We start from the raw sequence: 12586 nt of genomic DNA, 5'->3' as shown, positions 1-12586 counted from the left end.
ATTTTTACTTTACTAGAATTTAAAGGCACGTTTCAAGTTTAAAAAAAAAACAAGTTTTCAATTTACATTTTAATAAACCTAACATTGCTCAAAAAGCACACACAAACAAGAACTCCATGCCATTGACAAAGAAAAGGTGAGGAACACGAACAGTCACACCCACCTAGAGGGCAGGACCAAAGTTAAGCCTGTACGAATGAGCAGCTGTGACCTCCTGTCCAAGACTGTCAGCAGCTCTCGGAGAGGAAATGTAGAGGGATGGGGCTCGGCCCCAGCGAGCAGACAGCTTCAGAGCAGAAAGGGCGCAGGACTTACCCCAGAGCTGTGGTCGCAAAGGCCGCTCCAGCAGCGCCAACCTCCTCGCAGTCCCTCTGAAGAACCTCCTGGATGAGCTCATCCACCACCTGAGCCAGGTCCTAAGGAGAGGTCACATGGGGGTCAGGGCAACGGCAGCGAGAAACACTGCCTCAATCCAGACTGAGCTTAAAACCAATCTAGCTGCACAGGCTAAGGGTACTGAAAACCTTCACAGAACCAACCAGTCTCACGGAGCAACCCCTCTGGGGCCAAAAAAACTCCCTTCACGACCTATCAGTGGCTACTTGTCTGAGGGCATCTAACAGTCCTCACGTAGGAACTGGCTACGCTGCTTCGGGAAAGGTTTCCTGCTAATGAACACAGAGGAGCCTTCTGGAGAGGCCAAGGCAAGCCTGCTGCCGGCTCAGTGACGCCATGCCGCCCCCACCTCCTATCAAACATCGTCAGTCGCTGCAGCCATTCTTCACAATCCTCTCAGGCCTCCTTAATCATGACCAAAACCGGCCCAAGCAACAGGGTGGCGAGCCCAATCCCACAACCTGTGTGGCCAGTGTGCACACGGTGCTGCGTGCCTGTGGCCCCACGTGTCCCTAGTCAACATGCCCACTGGCTGGCTCTCTGGAGAGAGCAGTGTCGAATATCACTCAGAGCACCCACACCAGGGCCACAAGATGGTGCTGGGACAGGACACACTGAAGAGCTGCTCTGACAACTGTGCCCAAGACGGGGGAGCGTCAGCCCCAGCTCAGCCACCCGAGGCCAAGTGACCGCAGGCCGGGTCTCTCCCGGGACCCCCTGCAGGAGACCAGACAACACAGCCTACTCCACAGGGGAGAGAGTAGTCCACAGAGACCCATGCGTCTGCAGAGTTCTCAATGCAGGGCCGCACCTACTTCACCTGTCATGTTACTTCCAAAAAACCCTCAGCGCCTTCTCTAGTCTTAGCTGTAGCCCTTTCCAACAGACACACAGGCAAAGAGCTAGGGAGCCTGGCGCAGCCTGTGCTCAGAGCCCCAAGCTCCTTGCCTAAAAGACAAAGGCTTAAGCCTCCAGGGCCAGGGTCCTAGGACCTGCCGCGGCTGGCACTCAGAATATTCTAGAGCCACAAGCGCAACCACCTTCATGGAAGTGATCTACAGACAGAGGTCAGACTGGACGTCAGACGCTGTTGGTGACACTGATACGCAACTGGCTCCTCAGAGCCCTGATCTGGAAGATTCCTTACCGCATCAGAGTACGCAGGTGCAGGCCTTGGAGGAAGCAACTCAGGCTGCACAGGGGGCTGCAGGGGGGCCTGCACAGGTGGCTGGAAGAGGCCAGGCACTGTGCTCGGAGTTGGTGCCGGGAGGTGAGGCAGAGAAGCTGGTGTGGGTGCAGGGATGGGAAGAGGCTGCTGGAGAGCAGGTGGGGGCACATCTGCCTCTGTACCACACGCCTCTCCTTTCCCCTCACCTGCAAGGGAAGAGGCAAGTGTGGGCAAATAGGGCAACCCCTGAGCACCCACAGTGATCCTTACTGGCCACCCTCCCAAGCAATGTCACAGGGGACGGTATGTGCTTCACCTGTGGGAACCAAGCACTATGACATCAGGGAGCCATTCAGGCCACTCTTAAGAGGAGCAAAAGACATGAGCACTGAGCCAATACCCACCCGACCTACCCCTCACCCTTAAAACAAGACAGATGCTCCTGGCTCCCAAGAGGCTTCCTGAAGGGGCAACAGCTAGTTCCGTCACGTAACGCAGCTCCTCACCTGAGTCCAAGCCGGGTCTCTGAGTGCCTGTGGGCAGCTCCGCAGCCAGGCTCTCCCCAACGTACTTGTTCTGGGAGTTGAAACTGCACACGGGAGTGTGACGAGGGATGGGGGGCAATGGCCCTCCATTCACGATTTCCCCAACCGACACTGTCAGCTTCCTGGTAATAACCACCGACTTCCTGGCCTTGGATAACCCCTCTGGTTCCAGGAACGAGGACCGGTTCAGCTCAACACAGCTACCCAGACCACAAAGAACCCACGGAGAGGCGTTACACAGGTAAAAAGCCAACCTTTACCTTCTCAGTGCCCAGCACAAACGCTGAAAGCCCTGTCCCCATCATTAGGTCACCCCACAGCCATGTGTAAATGAGGAGAGAGGCAGTAAAAGCTGACTTGGCAGCTGAGCCCACAGTACCCACAGCTGCCAGCCTGGACATTTCCTTGTGACACGGGAGCCTCCCGGCCTAGCTGTAGACAGCCACAGGTAGAATGCCACACACCTACGTGCTCCTGTCTTATTCCAAAGCTGCCACGTTTCTTTGAGGACTGCAGAAAGCAGATAGGAAGGGGCTGGCAATAAGGAGTTAAGAGGAGGGAAGGGGTGGAGAAACCCCAATGGGCAATAAGACGTTGGGTGCATGTGCACGCACGTGAGTAAATGGTGCACATTATGGTGCCATTTTCTGGGAGAGGGTCCACGAGTTTCATAAGGTTCTCAAAACACTGACTCCAAGCAGTGGAGGAGACCCTGGCCTGGCCCACTGGTGCCTGTCTGGACCACCAGAGGTGGGCAGTTGTCAGTCAGGGGCCAGCAGAAGTCATCTTCAAGAAACAGAAGAAGAAAGACCCTAACCTTTACCTGTAGGATCTTCAGTAACGCGTGAAAAACCCTGATTCTGGAGTTGCAAAGAAATGGGTCTGAACTCCAATCCACTGACGAGCAGCGTGTGACCTGAGGATGCTCCCCAGCCATTCTGAGCCTCGCTGATTTCACCTGCACCCCAGGGAGGCATCATGTGGAATGTGCCCTCCTCTGGGGCCTGGCATGTAGCTGGCACTTCCCAGACCCTCATCAGAATTAAAAACAAACAAAAAAATGAAAACAAAAACAAAGAGAGGCCACCTCTCTGCTCTTACCCATCAGAGACAGTGAGACCGTGGTAGTTCAGGAAGTCTGTGGCCTCCTCACAATCTCGGAAGAGCAGCATGCGCACCACGCCATCCAGGGGAAAGACGGTGGAGCGCTGCGTGCTCACGGTATACGCTATGTTGAGCGCCCGGAGAGCGTCCTTGCGGATCTGAAGAGACAAGATGAATCACTACAGGGTCAAGGGACCAGTTATCCCATAACCACAGAATTGCCAGCATAGGGCACAGCGTCCTGCTGTAGTCCCTCTGGAAAGCAATCTGGCACTAAGGAGCCTAGGCTTAGCAATCAGCAGGGAATTTGCTCAGCAGAAGATAAGCAGAAATGCAAGCGAAGCAATCAGTCTCAGACACAGGAAAAGTCAGGCCATGAAAGCTTTAATTGAAAGAAACCCTAGAAGACAGGGCACCATCAGTGGCTCAGTCGACTGAGCATGTGATTTCAGCTCCGGTCATGATCTCAGTTCATGAGTTCAAGCCCCACATTGGGCTCTGTGAGCGCAAAGCCTGCTTCTGATCCTCTCCCCCCCTCTGCCCCTCCCCTACTTGTGTTCTCTCAAAAATAAATAAACAAAAACAAAAACAAAAAAAGAAACCCTAGAAAACAAACTGTCCATCAACAAACAGATCATGTGGAAAGTCAATTACGCATCCTCCGCTTGACAAAAAGCTGTGTGGCAATAAAAATTACCACAGAGATGATGGAGTGAAACAGAAAAATGCATAAATGAACGAAATTTGTAACAAGTGCGTTAGAAAAAAAAAGGAAAGTGCTAACAAAAATTACATGTGTACGTGTGGGCGCTAGGACTCTGGGTGACCCCTTGCTTCCCCTTGCAGTGCTCTTTAACCCTACCAGTATTTATCCAGTGTTTACTTTGCACCTGGCATGGTTACTGCTGGGCACACAACAATGCACAAAACAAAATCCCTGCCCCAATGACTGGCATGCCAGGGAGAGACCGACGATGAACAAGATGAATCTGTGAAATACACAGCACATATAATGGTGACAGTGCAACCAAGGAAAGAAGGCAGGGGAGAAGGGCAGGCGGGCAGGGTGGGCCCTGCTGAGTTGGTGGCAACCAAGACAACACCAGAAGGTGCCATATGTCTCTGTAAGGAGAAAGAACAGCAGCAAGAACAGCAAGTGCAAAGGCCCTGTGGCAGGAGTGTGCTGGGGTTGAAGGGACTGGAAGAGTCACAGCAGGTGGAGGTGAACAAGGAAGAACCCTATGGGACCATGTCAAACACACTATTTCTCTAAAGAAAAAGCACTTAGATGTCTTTTTGCTCAAAGTTATTAAAATGGGAACAAATGGCCAACATCCTAATGTTGAATAATCGTTTCAAAGTATTAATCATCAGTTTTATTTGTTGAATGTACAGAGTTCCACAAGTAGCATGTTGTTTAAAATCTTTTCATTTGTTCCAGAATTTCGGTTCTGTTGGCAACTGTCAGACCTGACAGTGAGCAGACTTGCACAAGACCATTTGCCTGGACTAAGACCATGGGCTTAGTCACTGTTTATCACTGAACTTGATGTGTGACCAAAGAAAAATAACCTGGAGTCACAGAACCAGCTGGTCACATCCTGAGACACCCCCACCCCAAGCAGCCTCCTCCCCACCAAGCAGACCCCTCACAGCTGGGGGCAGCACAGTGTGTGCGCTGTCAGGGCTGGGGCTGAAGACCTGACTTGAGGAATTTCTGGCATTCAAGCTCTGTGTAAAGCACCAGGTAAGAGACCAGTCTTCCCCAGGTTTGTAACCCCAAGGCACAGCACAGTACTCAACAAAGAACAGGCCCTCAAGATATTTATTGGGACAAATTTAGCATCATCACGTTCATTCCAAAAATAACACTTAAGATTTTTAAGTTAGGGATTTTGCATGTGCAATTTTTGATTTTCAGTTTCCGTGAATGATAATAATGCTGAACTCAAGTCATATATATATTTTTTTTATTGAGAGAGGGAGCACGTGAGCAAGGGCATAGAGAGAGAGAGGGAGAGAGAGAAAAAGAGGAAATGATAGAATAAGAGAATCCCACAAGGGAGAGAGGGAAAGGGAGGAGGGGGGAAGTGGGACTCACCTGAAGTGGGGCTCGTGCTCACCCCATTCAGGATTTAAACTCACGAACCATGAGATCATGACCCGAGCCAAAGTCAGATGCTTAACCAACTGAGCCACCCAGGCGCCCTCAAGTCATATCACTCTAAAGAAATTTGTCTGATCTGAACCTAACAATAGTATACTCCACTGCACAGCCTTTTCCGTCAGTAGCCAATGGCGCCAACCCCTGTAAAACAAGGTACCCCAGTAACCCTCTCAGAGGGCTAGCGCGAGAGGGTTACACAAGAGTCACCCCAGGACCTGCTGAAATGTTCTCAGAATAGAGAAACACTTAAATATCAAAAGTAACAATCTGCTTCCTTTCAATTCTTCAAGTACAGCTACGTTACTCACCTGATTAAAGTAACAATGTAAAAGACATGCGTTCAGATAAGAAGCCGATTGGACCAGTTTGAAAAATCTCACAAAATTATTACTGTTCAATGCAGCAAAAGCCTGAACAGCAAATTTCACTTCGGAGGAATTTCTAACAGCAGGATGGAACTGTTGTACTTCTCTGTCAATTAAAGGAGATAAAGAGATTAGAATTTTATTTTTAATTAGACAAAATTTCCATGAAAACCAGATGTGATTTAAAAAAACAAAGATTTCAACCATATGGAGAAAAAGGGACTTAATGGTGACACGTGCCACTCTGTTAGATTAGTAATTTCGAAGCTGCCACTCTTGGACTAGATTGGGAACAATGGTGTTCTCTAAAAAGATGGTAAATAAACAAATTCACGTAATAATCAATTTAAGGATTATCAAAGAGTCACTTTAACGCCAAATGACTGCAAGCTGTTTTCACAATGATGATGTCTAAACAAAACCTAACTCTGCTATGTAAGTGAACAGCTGACTGAGTCACTCAAGAGAAGAAAGGCACCCATCATCCATGAAAAGACCACACTTCCGTTGTCCATAACCAGTTTATCTCCGGGACCGAATTTTAAAACTAAAAATCGGTAACACATTTCGATATTGTTTAACAAGGTTCTTAGGGAAAACAGTAAGCTAAAAAACAGTTTCAGCATAAATAAGAGAGTCTCGGAAATAAAGCAGTCACTGGCTGTCACCAAGTCCGGTTGACCAACAACAGGGACAGAGACTCAGGGGATTCTGCTGTGTTTTCTCCTATAAATGTCCACCTGTGTAGCAGATCAGTATTTAAAGTTCATTCTTTCTTAATATCCCCCTACAAACATTCGTTTCACACAATTTTTTCCTCTCCTATCACTTAGTTCTATGAGGAGGCGTGTGTGGACGCATGTAATAGGAAACACGCCTGGACACAGCAAACTGCTGACAGCTCTTGACAGGGCGCCCTGGGCTTCCCTGTCCTCCCTCACTTGCCTCTTCTGTTCATCAGGCAGATTGCTTCCTCGTCTTCTCACTGACAAAGAGAAACTGTTCTTACAAAGGATCTGGGGCCTACTCCGACTGCCGCCGTCAGCACAGCCCTGTCCTAGGGCCCCCTGCACCTCCGCTCAACAGAGCACACAGCCCAGCCCAGGCTGCTTACTGTCAAGCCCACACTCGACACCAGAAAGACGCTGCGCTGCCAGCTGCCATGAACCCTAACAGCTCTCTTCCTGTTTAAACCCTGCTTTTCCAGACAACTTAGGTTAGTTTCTGACTTTGAAAATTTACCTTAGGATGTCCCCCTTATTGAGATTGAGCAGAACGTTGTAGCCCTGGAACTCTGCTTCGCTGGCACAGAACACACCCTTGTTTCTTAAGTCCTGGTACATCTCCTTCAGACTCTGAAGGCACTTGGTCATGTTCTCATTGTTGATCTTGGTATCAAAAGAGGACATGGGCTCCTCACACATGAAGTGAGCACAGTGGATATGGAACCGAGTACACTTCTCAATCAGGGATACCGTCACAGGGTCACACAAGTGCTGCTGGGTGATGTCCTGGCCATGAACGAGAGGGAGTATTATACACGCACACACCTCATCCACACACCTTACGTACATACGTGTCTCCTACACACACAGATCTCACGCACATATTTCCATGCATAAAGAACCAAATGTGAGAAAAAGCGGGATTACCTGAATTTCTCTCATCAATTTGAAACAAAGTGCATGAAGCACATTTTAAAAAGACTTTGTAATGATTTACTGTTTTTAATGTTTATTTGAGAGAAAGAGAGTATGTGCGTGTGCATGAACAGGGGAGAACAGACACAGGGGGAGAGAGAGAATCCCAGGCAGGCTCCATGCTGTCGGCACATGGCCTGACGTGGGGCTCGAACCCACGAACTGTGAGATCATGACCTAGGCTGAAATTAAGAGTCAGATGCTCAACCAACTGACCCACCCAGACACCCCTGTAATAATTTTAAATACAGCATATTCTTTTACACAGATGAGTAAAATGAGAACTCTCCCTTCAACTCTGGAATTCACATGCGTTTTCTAGTTTCCTGATCGAAAGTGACTGATACCTTCCGAATGCCCCGTGTGCGGTTCCACACGAAGTCGTACCAGTCCCGCAGACTGCCCTCCTTCTGGTCCATGATCTGGGTCACCAAGTAGTCCATGGTCCTGCTGAGCACTGCCGAGGGCCGAAGCTCATGCGGCAGGGGCTCTTCCTGATCAGCAGAAGAGCGGCTGTACTCCTTCACGGCTGCTGCGTGATCCACCTGAGGACACAGAGTGGGAACAAACCTGTGTGTCAGGTGCTGGGCCAGCTTCCCCACAGCTGTGCCTTAAAATGAAGGGGAAAATCACCCACAAACTCATACAAGATCAAAACTACAGAATACAATATTCAAATGTAAAATTTCTGTTTGAAAGTAATGACCAAAATTCAAAAACAAGTGAGAAACTTGTTTTTGGCAAATATGACAAGGAGTGAAGAAGCAGAAGGAATATAAGTGGGGGCACATGCCTGGCTCAGTCGGTGGAGCATGCAACTCTTGATCTCAAGGTTCTGAGTTCGAGCCCCACACTGGGTGTAGAGAATACTTAAAAATAAAATCTTAAAAAAAAAGTAGGGGGGGGGGGGGGAATAGAAGTAGAGATACATGTGCATGGCCCCAAGGGCAGAGGTGTGACAGGTAAGGGACTCTGAAGCATTTTAACATACCTTAGCCACACTCAAACACCAAAGTCAGTCTACATGGATTAGAAAGGAAATGGAGACAGCAGCAGGGGGGCTTATGGGGGCTGCACAGCTGCACACAAAGGCCTGGAGCTGTCCCACCTGCAAAAGGAGGCTGAAGACACATGGCCAAAGGCAGAAGCCCAGATGTCCACAGACTGAGCCCCAGGCATCCACCTCAAGCTGCCATCATTGTCCCCTGGGGCAGGAGCCTCTGCTGTGATGCAGAGATGATGATGAGAGCATGCAACTCTCAATCTCACGGTTACAAGCTCAAGCCCCACACTGGATGCAGGGATTACTTAAAAATAAAAATCTTAAAAAAAAAAAAAAAAAAAAAAAAAAAAAAAAAAAAACCAAACAGCCAATAGAGGAGACACCTATAAGCAAAATTAACGAAGAGAAATTAACAAAAATTTAAATTTTTTTAAAAAATTGACAAAGGACTGGGGCGCCTGGGTGGCTCAGCCAGTTAAGCGTCCAACTTCAGCTCCGGTCATGACCTTGCAGTCTGTGAGTTCGAGCCCCACGTCGGGCTCTGTGCTGACAGCTCAGAGCCTGGAGCTGCTTCAGATTCTGTCTCCCTCTCTCTCTGCCCCTCCCCTGTTGATGCTCTGTCTCTCAATAATAAATAAACGTTAAAAAAAAAATTGACAAAGGATCTAAAATGGTGATTTCTGAGAAACAGTTTGGGAACATGCATTGACATACATATGTTCAGGACCTTGAAAAAAGGTCATACCCTCTGATGTAGTAATTTAATTCTTAGGATCTATCAGAAGGAAATAACCTAAATACTTTAGATTCATTATACACAACATGCCCAGTAGAATCATTAATAAAATTTAAATATTAGAAACAGCCTATCTAGTGATTGCAAAATGGTAAGTTTTAACAGTTACATAAATCAATTAACAGGCTGTCATTTAAAACATGCTGAGTTACGCCTGGGTGGCTCCGTCAGCTGAGCATCTGATTCTTGATCTCGGATCAAATCATGATCCCAGGGTTGTGGGACAGAGCCCCACACTGGGCTCTGCACTGACAGCACAAACCCTACTCTCTTTCTCTCTCTGCCCTTTCCCCCATTCTCCCGCACTCTCTAAAATAAAAATAAATAATGCTGAGTTTATCAAAACATTCACAATATAATTTTAAGTGAAAAATATTCACACAGAATTGCATCTAGAGGATAATCTCAAGCGTGTAAAACACATACATAGAAAAGGGTAGGAATACGGGGCGCCTGGGTGACTCAGTCGGCTAAGTGTCTGACTCTTGATTTCAGCTCAGGTTATAATCTTGCGGTTTGTGGGTTTAAGCCCAGCATCAGGCTCTGCGCTAACAGTATAGAGTCTGCTTGGGATTCTCTCCCCATCTCTCTCTCTCTCTCTCTCTCAAAATAAATAAATTTTTAAAAACAAAATTTTTTAAAAGGGATACTAATAAACTGTGAAAAGAAAAAAGAAACAAAGAAATTTTTAATCTGTGAAGCAAATCTCCTATCTACATCTATAGAGAACCATGGGGTCCGGTCACCTCATATAGGATTGTTTAGTGTACACCTCACAATAAAAACAATTTAGTATGAACATTAAGAGCACATCCCCACTACCCTCTAAAAAGGTAAACACCCAAACCAAATATCAATATATACAAAAATCACAAAAAAGTCCCCCCCCCCGCCCCCCCCCCCCAATGTATCCCACCTCCACCCTGATGATTTAAATATGGACAACAGCCTAGAGAGCAACCCCAGGAGGACATGGGGCTCCACCTGATCAGTCCCTGGGACCACTTCAAACACGCTCAGCTGGCTCCGGGTCTCCCGCATGTACCGCTCCTTCTCAGGACACATATCTGGGCACGTTCCAACAAAAGTTCTTGCTTTGTCCAGGTCAGTTCTTTTTACCCGAGCTAAATGATGACAAGTAAAAAATAAGAACGTATCACACAGTTACTAGGAACCCAGAGAAGTGTGTCTTTATGATGATAAAAAGAAAAAGGAAAAGAAAAAAAGAAAGGCAAACACTGCAAATTACAAAGTAAAAGAAATATGTTTTAAATGCTGGGCCTATGGAGTGCCTGGGTGGCTCAGTCGGTTAAGTGTCCAACTTCAGCTCAGGTCATGATCTCACAGTTCGTGAGTCTGAGCCCTGCGTCGGGTTCTGTGTTAACAGCTCAGAACCTGGAGCCTGCTTTGGATTCTCTCTCCCCCTCTTTCTGCCCCTCCCTCATTCTCTCTCTCTCTCAAAATAAACATTTTAAAATAAAGCAGAGTAAAAAGTAAAGTAAAATAAAATAAAATACATAAAAATACAATACAATACAATAAATCAAATCAAATCAAATCAAATGAAATGCTGGGCCTAGAAAAAAGAAAGCATGGCCTATCACATCAGGCACCAGGGCATCCAGGCCCATGAAGACCCCTGAGGAGGCCTCATCCCCCCTGCAACAGCCACAGATTCTCACTGCACCCTACAGGCAGGGGGCACACGTGGCTGTTCATGGCTCTGGTAATGAATTCAAAGATAGTCATGCTGCAATATGTTTGTTAAAAAGATCAATTAATTTGTTAACTGTAAATATTCAAAATACACTAGTACTCTAAAACTCAGTATTTCATCACTTTTTTCCAGCATGTCTTTAACAGGATTCACCTAAGAGAATGTACCCCGGTCCTGAAGTGAATAAATTATTACTTTCCATACAATTTCTTACAAAAGTATCTTTTAAATGAAATGGAATGCAACAACTTCACAGCTCAAAACATACAAGTTCAGTCAGTTAAGCCCTGGACTTTGGCTCAGGTCATGATCTCACGGTTTGTGGGTCCGAGCCCCGCATCAGGCTCTGTGCTGACAGCTCAGAGCCTGGAACCTGCTTCAGATTCTGTGTCTCCCTCTCTCTCTCTGCCCCTTCTCGCCTCACACTCTCTCTCTCCCCCTCTCTCTCTCTAAAATAAATATTAAAGGGGCGCCTGGGTGGCTTGGTCGGTTAAGCGTCCGACTTCGGCTCAGGTCATGATCTCACGGTCCATGAGTTCGAGCCCTGCATCGGGCTCTGTGCTGACAGCTCAGAGCCTGGAGCCTGCTTCCGATTCTGTGTCTCCCTCTCTCTCTGACCCTCCCCCGCTCATGCTCTGTCTCTCTCCGTCTCAAAAATAAATAAACGTTAAAAAAAAAAAAAAAATTATAAAAAAAAATAAAATAAAATAAAATAATAAAAAATAAAATAAAATATTAAAAAAAATTCTTTTTACATATACACATCTTATTTTTATTCTGAAAAATTTAAATACCTACTAATTCTATTTGGAATACAAAAATTCCGTTCCTGGGTTTCGACAACAAAAAATCACCATGTCAATGACATGATGCGTGACAGCAGCTTTTATTACCACGTTAAGGAGGCACTGTGATTATTCCACTTATTCACAGCTTCTAAAGAAAGGAAAATCCTACAGCTAAAATCTAATTTCAAAAAAACTTTGCAAAGAAAAACACAAATACTTTTTCATTTGTGCTCGTTGCACACATTTTTTTTTTTTTAAGTTTACTTATTTTTTGGGGGGAGAACGAGCAGGAGAGAGTAAAGAGAGGAAAAAAAGAGAATCCCAAGCAGGCCCGGCGCCGTCAGCACAGAGCCCAATGCGGGGCTTGAACTCACGAACCAGAAGATCATGACCTGAGCCAAAACCAAGAGTCAACTCAACTGAACAAGCCACCCAGGTGCCCCACGCATATTTTTGAAAAGTTAATAGAATACTTACTTTTTAAATAGCTAATATATATACACAGATCACACTCCAAAGGTATTAAAACGTCCTACATAAAATCCCCCCCACTTTCCTCCCGAGTCAACGTGAACAGATCCTTTCACATCTGCACAACTATTTTATTCACACGTATGCAAGCACACTCACATGCGTATGGACACACACACTTCCCACCCTTATTTATACACAAATGGTAGCACACTACATACTTACCACACTATGTTTTTATCAGTTCACAATAAATCTTCATATTTTTCCATAAACAATGCCTAATCTTCCTCCAGGCTGTTTAGAATCCTGCTATGTGGACAATCAATTCCCAATCTTTGCCATCACAAACAACCTATGTGTGAA

The 12586-nt window shown here is 46.5% G+C and overlaps 1 protein-coding gene across 4 annotated transcripts in view; it reads right to left on the bottom strand.

The window, feature by feature from the left end:
• Positions 1-12586, bottom strand: part of MCM3AP (minichromosome maintenance complex component 3 associated protein) — a 55117-nt gene that overhangs the window by 34245 nt on the left and 8286 nt on the right. For all 4 annotated transcript variants that reach the window (XM_060640672.3, XM_060640674.3, XM_060640671.3 and 1 more), the window contains exons 7-14: positions 10229-10368; positions 7793-7990; positions 6988-7256; positions 5689-5851; positions 3211-3371; positions 2071-2309; positions 1544-1770; positions 316-416 (exon numbers count right to left, since the gene is read on the bottom strand). In XM_060640672.3, coding sequence (XP_060496655.3) covers positions 316-416; positions 1544-1770; positions 2071-2309; positions 3211-3371; positions 5689-5851; positions 6988-7256; positions 7793-7990; positions 10229-10368 — 1498 coding nt within the window. The remainder of the gene's footprint in view (positions 1-315; positions 417-1543; positions 1771-2070; positions 2310-3210; positions 3372-5688; positions 5852-6987; positions 7257-7792; positions 7991-10228; positions 10369-12586) is intronic.

This window comes from Panthera onca, chromosome C2 (assembly GCF_046562875.1).
Source record: "Panthera onca isolate mPanOnc1 chromosome C2, mPanOnc1 haplotype 2, whole genome shotgun sequence".
In the NCBI taxonomy this organism is placed as follows: domain Eukaryota; kingdom Metazoa; phylum Chordata; class Mammalia; order Carnivora; family Felidae; genus Panthera; species Panthera onca.
This window is presented reverse-complemented; position numbering and strand designations above follow the sequence as displayed.